The sequence below is a fragment of the Propithecus coquereli genome, unplaced genomic scaffold (genome assembly GCF_000956105.1).
Source record: "Propithecus coquereli isolate 6110/MARCELLA unplaced genomic scaffold, Pcoq_1.0 Scaffold334, whole genome shotgun sequence".
Taxonomy (NCBI): Eukaryota; Metazoa; Chordata; class Mammalia; order Primates; family Indriidae; genus Propithecus; species Propithecus coquereli.
In genome coordinates, this window is record NW_012148997.1 from 2,110,625 (window position 1) to 2,118,066 (window position 7,442).

The 7,442-nt window shown below is 43.2% G+C and overlaps 1 protein-coding gene across 1 annotated transcript; it reads right to left on the bottom strand.

Annotated features, from left to right (window-relative positions):
- On the bottom strand, nucleotides 1-6,923 carry PIP (prolactin-induced protein). Its single transcript, XM_012650569.1, has 4 exons — nucleotides 6,829-6,923; nucleotides 4,377-4,485; nucleotides 453-567; nucleotides 1-125 (listed from the first exon to the last, which is right to left on the bottom strand). Exons 1-4 carry the CDS (start codon nucleotides 6,921-6,923, stop codon nucleotides 1-3), a joined length of 444 nt encoding a protein of 147 aa, XP_012506023.1.
- Between the last annotated feature and the right edge of the window lie 519 nt (nucleotides 6,924-7,442).

Consider the following 7,442-nt stretch of genomic DNA (forward strand, 5'->3'; position numbering starts at 1 on the left):
TTATTGTACAACTACAGAAGTACGGTAATAATACCGGTTTGCTTTGATGGGGATCACGGCCTCATCATTAGGGCAGATATTTTCTTCCCGAGTGATATCAACTACTGCTGCAATTGCCATAGTTCCTGAAAAAGATGCGAACAAAGATCATCTCTCAGACTTTCCAGCCGTGTCCTGTCTTCTCAACTAGTATCAGGAACCTGCCCACAGGGATTTGGTTTCCCAATTCCTTTGCAAATCTGTCTCCCATATTAGCTTTTTGCATACAGTGCCTCCCTCTTGGAACCTGGGTGCAGTCGCATCTTCCCTCCCACTCTCCTTCCCTCCCCTTCTGGCCACCCTTCCCCGACCGGGGTTCTGCTCTGGTTCTGGTTCCAGAGCCACATTTCTGTTTGTAGCTTTTCCTCCCTGGTGGACAGTGCTTCCCTAGGACAACTAACTCTTCCACTTACTGTTAGGCCGAAAGTCCCAGTAAATGTTTCTCGGATAATCTTCACACAGGCAGGAAGTGTATACATAGTTAAATGGACCATCCATGGTGATGTTGCTTCTGAGATAAATTTTACACTGATGAGGAAAAGGTGGGAGAAGAGCAAGGACAGGTGTCAGTCTGGGGAATGTGAAGGAAAGGGAAAGAGAAGAGAGGAAGAAGCTGGAGGGCACAGAGTGGGGTGGAGGTGGGTTGGAGCCTGGAGGTGTCTGTTTCTGTTGTATCATTTCAGCAGCTAAGTCTAGGTCACACCCTCAAGCTCCTGCCTTAGCAGTGTGAGCCTAAGGCCCAGGAGGGGAAAGGAAGATGCGAGGGAATCCACAGGGCAAGAGGGCTTGTCCTGCAGTGGCTGTCCATCTGGGAAGCAGGCTGGCCTTAGTCACCAGCCAGAGCTTTAGGCATTGACCTGCATTAACTTTTACTCTGAGAGCTGGTGAGACGGCAGCCTGGCCATTTGCGGGTAGGAGCAAAGGCCGGGCCTTGTCAGAACTGTGACTAAGCCCCAGCCCTGCTCCTCCCTAACTTTGTGACCTTTTCTGATTAAAGTTACACCTCTCACTCCCACTTTCCTCAGTTGTGAGGTGGAAATGATGATCTGCAAATCCTAGCTGTTAGGTAAGCACACAGAATCTTGAATGTAAATTTCTTTTCTTTTCTTTTTTTTTTATCTTGAGAGAGCTTTCCAATTTAAGACCCCAGATTATTGTATATATATAAATTTCAGTGGAGTCAGGAAGATTTTGTCTAGTTAATGTTAACACAGGGGTTTTATCCTGGGGTCCATGGACCCAGAGGGATCTGTGGATAGAATTCAGTGAGTCTGTGAACTCAGGTGGGAACAAAATGCATCTTTATTTTACGAACCTCTAACTGAAATTTAGCATTCTTTCAGTTATGAATGTCATCAAGGAGCCACAGTAGCATTAGCGGTATCTGTGATTTTATCACAAGGAGAAACATAGATATGTTCCTACCACTTTACAGATTTAGATATCTTGACATACTGCCTGTACTCGTCACTACCTGGAACATATGGCAGTTATCAGAGAGGCTGCGTGTTCACGGTTGAGGCCATCTGGCTGTCTGGCCATCTGCCCGTCTCCTGCGGCTAGCTCAGATACCTGGCAACTCTGCACGGAATAGCCCTTTGGCCCCAAACAGTAAATTCAAGCATTCTCACCATTGGAGTTTTACTCGGAATGCCTTGGAAAATTCTGGTATTTCTTTAGAGAAGCTCACCCTTGCTTCGTTTAGCATTTTTTTTTTTTTTTTTGTGAGACAGAGTCTCACTCTGTTGACCGGGCTAGAGTGCCGTGGCGTCAGCCTAGCTCACAGCAACCTCAGACTCCTGGGCTCAAGCAATCCTTCTGCCTCAGCCTCCCGAGTAGCTGGGACTACAGGCATGCACCACCATGCCTGGCTAATTTTTTCTATATATTTTTAGTTGTCCAGATAATTTCTTTCTATTTTTAGTCGAGACAGGGTCTCGCTCTTGCTCAGGCTGGTCTCGAACTCCTGAGCTCAAACGATCCGCCTGCCTCGGCCTCCCAGAGTACTAGGATTACAGGCGTGAGCCACCACACCTGGCCTGTTTAGCTTTTTATTATATTCACAACAATATATCTTCATGAATCACAATTTTCACCACTTGCATAATCAAAACAAAAAAATCAGAGACCAGCACACAGTTTAATGTACTTCTTCAAGCTAAGCAACAACGGCCATCACACAGATCAATGATGCCTTCATAAAATAAAACTTAACTTGTCTGTATTTTCAAGGTATTGCCTTTCCAGCTAATGTGTCGATAAAGAAACACATATATTACTGTATCACAAGTTTGTTTTTAATAATTGTATCATTGTTATTCAATGTGGTAGTTTTCCTATGAAATCCGATGCACTTTATGCATTCAGAAGCAATTTTCTGATAAGCATTCCATAGACTTCATGAAACCAGCAAAATCGTCCATAGCACACAAATGTTAAGCATTGTGGTTTGCCACAGGTTTTCTTCAGCTTTAAAGGACTGTATAATCTTTACATTCAAATACATGATAGTAGGTATAATCTATTCTAATTTTAAAATAATAAATGTGAGACTAAGACTTCCTTTTATCAAAAATTCAGTCACAAAAACATTATTACTAATAGACAATGAGCATAGGTGGTAGAAATTTTACATTTATATAAATAAACAAATTATATTTTACTAAAATTTTAAATATATAAAAGATACGTTTATAGCTATATTTTATAATTGATAACTATAAATAAAAATTGGCTGACTAGAACTAACAAATTTTCCTTTCTTATAAATTCTTTCTAGTTTGCAAAGTTACTTAGTCTAAAGAGTTCTTTAGACTTGTACTTGGGTAGGTTTTGAAAAGATCACTTTATTTTTTTGTACTAGAATGAATCTTAAAAGCATACTTTTATTAATCACAATAGCACAAAATTATATCACATGTCATTTTGTAGATTCAAACTCATTTTATTATAGCTATCACGTTTTCAGGGGTGAAAATGTACTTTCATTACCTATCACCACTAGAAACTACCAGTATTCTCAAAATTTTATGTACACATTATTTATACATTCTCATTCTCAACTGTAGTTATGACAAACAAAACACAAAACTGAAAAATTGTGATCCAGCCTCTGTCCCACCCCAAATTAGTACACATGGCTCAGATTCTTGAACTGCAAACAGAAAAATTTGACAAAGCAGCTGTGATAATCTTTACTCTGTGACCGGGAATCTTTCTCTCACAGATATGGAATATTTCTAGAATGTATTTTAATGAATTGCAATCTTTATGCTCCCAAATATGTTCCTATTTAATGATTGTCCCTAAATCTCATTTGAATTAAGAAACTCATGCTGTGGGAAGATACTCAACAGAGGGTATCGTTCAAGAAGGGTCTGGGGCAGGAGGCGGGGAGAACAGGGGACACATAGGTTGTGGCCCTAGAACAAAGGTAGTTAACAAGGGGCAGGTTGCATGTCTATGATGCCTGAGAAGACCACTGGCCAGGAGGAGACACATTGGCCAGGGAAGAGTCTCTGTGGGTTAATACCTGCATAGGTCTCTTTTCCTTGTGGCCCCCAGCAACTAGACAAGGGGAATAATGCTCTAATGCCAAGCTGCTCAAAGTGTGGTCTTTTGGGCACAGCTTCAGTGTTCCCTGGGAGTTTGTTAGAAATCTAGAAGCTCTGGCCTCTCACCAGACCTGCTGAATCAGAATCTGCATTTTAACAAGATCCCCAGGGAAGTTTTATGCACATTACCATTTGAGAATCTCTGATCTAGTTCAGAGATTAGAGTTCCCTCCATGACTGAGCTGAACTGAGGGAAAAGGAGAGATGCATGTGAGCTCCTTGTCAGGGAGAGGAGGCTGGAATAAGAGTCAACTGCTGATGACCCAGAGCAAAAGAGCAGAAGAAGGGCAGAAAGCACAATCCCTCAGGGCTTATTGGAGAGGAAGAATCATATATCCTGCCCTCTTCTTCCCACCTGCCTCAACCTACTGAATGGGGTTGCATTTTTTTTTCTTCTGAGAACTTCCCTCCCACCTCCATCTCAAATCCATCATGCTCAGGACCTTGGAGGAACTTTTTCTATTCTCCATCCTTCTCATTTCTCATCTCTTTATTCTCTCTTTCTCTTCCTTCCTAGACCTCTCTGAATCAGGGTTTCTTTATCTGTAAGATGAGAAGTCATCTGCCCCACTCCTACAGTTGTTCTGTAGCGTAAGTAGCATAACATATAGGGGAATGTTTTAAGTATAATGTACAATATTAAAGAGAGAGCTTAATTAAAGTGTATTCATAATCAAAGAGCTGGATTTTTTTTTGAAGTCATGCCCCCAAGCCTCTACTTACCACCAAACATTCTTTCAATTCTGTTTGAAGGTTAAGTTTCAAGGTGATTTCCTGATTTGCCTCTGCTTTCTTGGGCACCTGTACATTCATTATTACTGCCCTCCTGGTTCTGGGAATAGAGAAACAGGACACAGAGATCAGAGACCAATGCACGAGACAGCGGCTGCCACGAGCAGGGCAGGGGGCTCAGGGAGGGAGACGATGGGGGTCGGACCAATTGCTCAGTGTCAGAATCCCTGGGAGTTTTTTGTGTTCGTTGGTTTGGTTGCCTTATACAGATTTAGTTTTAGAATGCTTCATTGAAAACTGAGCATTTTCTTTCCTTCCATTGACAAAAAACAAATTTAAAGAAAAGAAAAAAGTGTGATATCACATGTCATTCCCTAATAACATCCTACAGGTTCTGCTCATTGTCTACTGAGTGGGACACTCAAGTCATCATTAGAAGAAAATTTCCTATCAACAGAATCATGTTAACTCAGTAAACATCTCATTGCCCTAAGGGAGTTTGTAGGACCATCTTTGAAGGTGCTCTTCCTTTCGTTCCTGGATAGGGTCTAGGAATTTGTGTCTATTTCGCTCTATAGGGGATTTGGACACACAGCCCTGTTTGGGAACTTTAGGTACCACTCTACATTCAGACCACACACCATAGTCTGATAGAAAAAGGAAATGCAGGCAGAGATAACTAGTTCAATATTCCTCTTCCATCAGTGAGGACTGGGTTCAGGGCCAGTTACTTTCTCCTTCCCAGGAACTCCTGGCTATAGCGCTTTGGGGTTGGGTGGGACAGAGGGAATGTGGTTTCTTAGCCCAGGATGCTCACAGCCCCATTTTCCTAGGGCAAAACATCTCAGCAATTGCTCTAGTGCTCAGTGCACAGAAAAGGGATGTGAAGACCTAAGCGTCTTCAAAATCTCTCCCGTTTGTGAATGAGTTTAGGATTGGTAGGATGACCAACTGAAAAGACTGAAGGATTTCCTGGAATGAGGGGCTTTCAGTGTTAAAACTAGGGAAGTCCTGGGCAAACAGGGATGGTTGGACAGTCTAATTAGCACAGCTTATTTCAACAACTCGCTCTCCTCAGGGATAAGTGGAGTGTCACCTGGGTCTGAACCTGTCTCCATGCGGAGTTTCTCAGGACACTTGTCTCCATGACACGAGCTTGTCAATAACCTGGACAGTTTCCTCCAGGACAGGACATCTGGCCATGCCACAGAGAGCACCTCCATGATCACAGCCCAGAAACTCAGCACTACAAATGCTGCTGCTGTAGAGAAAATTCCCTAGGTTTTTTGGGTATCCCTACTTCTCCTCAGACCCTGGCTCCATTTTCTATTGAAGGAAATTAGAAATATTTTATCCCCAAATATGTTTCTTTGCTATATTTTAAGATGGCTGTCAGAAGTCTCACAGATAGAAGTAACACTGCCAAGCTGTCTTTCCTGGGGGTAAATTTACATCTGTACAGAATACAGTGAGGTCTACCCTCCCCTGGATCAGAAAAGATTAGCTGAAAGTCCCAACACCTTTCAAGGTCTGAAAAGAAACATTTACAGTCTATTCTCTCTGAGGGCTGCTACACATTTGTCATTTAAATAACAAAACCACCTTTGCAAACTGCTCAAGCCTCTTCCCCTCTCCCTCCCAAAACCTGTTTTTCTGCTTTCAAGCCCCCATTGTTTAAACACCTCTGTACCTCACTGAAGAGTTGAATATTCATTTTCTGAGAGGTCCCCAGTATACATGTTAAAATAAATTCGTATAGCTTTTCTCTTATTTATTTTCTCTGTTTTATTGTGAGTTGATTTTTCACTGAACCTTCCAAGGATAAAAGGGGAGTTTTCCCTTCACCTTAACACTATTTTACTTGCCACAATTTCCCTGCTTCCTTCATATGTGTACCCTCAACAAGTTGGCTCTTGAGCCCGTGTTCTCAGGTCCCAGGGCAGGTGGGAGCAAGAGGTCCTAGTATTCATTGTCAGGCTTTAGGATAGGACAAATGTTGAAGCTGCCAGGCTAGCTCAACCTCAGACCACAGGGCAGTGACCAGGGTCTCATCTTTCAGTGAATTCTGCCACAGCTGCCCAAAGATACTGTTGGAACTCACAGACCTGTTGACCCTTCTTTTCTAGGGGGCAAAGTGTGAGAGGGTAAAGTATACTGAGCAGAAATCTGAACAAAGATGTTGATTATGAACAGGATGCAGATCAGAGTGTAGGAGGAAGACTGATTGTTAAGTACAGTCCATATGTACACTGGGAGCCTCAGTTCCACAGGCAGCCTAGAGAGGAGAGAGAAGTAGAACCTGGCAGGAGGTCTCTGGGAGCTCCTGGGGCTACAGTGCTGCGGAGCTGAGAGGAATCTTCAGAGAGGGATTTGCAGATCTGCAGGCTAGGAGAGGAGCACTGCCTGCAAGGCTTTTCTGTGGGGAGGAGAAGGGCTTGCTCACGTGTCTTCCTGAGCTTTGCTGGTCCCCAGCTGCAGGCAGAGAACTAGGAGCAGGGTGCCGGCACTGGCCCTGAACAGGAGCTGGAGAGAGTGCATGCTGGAGGAAACAGAAGGTGACCTGTCCCAGAGAAGTGGTGTCCCAGGTGCCCAGCACACCTCTTATATGCAGATCCAGGAAGTGCTATAGCTGCCAGGTAAATCCATGAGGTAGATCACCCTCCCCACTCATGATCGTTCCTTCTTGAGCCAAAGTTTGTTTTTCTAAGGGGAAAAAAAATCAACATTCAGCTAAAATGTCATAGTCTAGGAAAGGAGTCAGATTGGCCTTCCTTATTTTCTTAGTGTCAGAGTTTCTCAAAATGGTCAGTACTTCAAAAGACACACCAGTCCTTCCCTAACTTACAGAGATGGTTTTCTTTTCCTTTATTATACGCCTGTCTGTCCTGCTGTGTGTAGTCTTAGCTTCAGCCACTTCTCCCCTAATCTCTGAAGGCAGAGAACCCCACTGTGGGGGCAGATTTCAGACCACAGCTCTAGAGCACATTTGCCTGATCACCTTATAGTAAGTTCAAGAGGCAATGCCGTTCAAAAAATTTCTTTGAGCACTAGGATGAT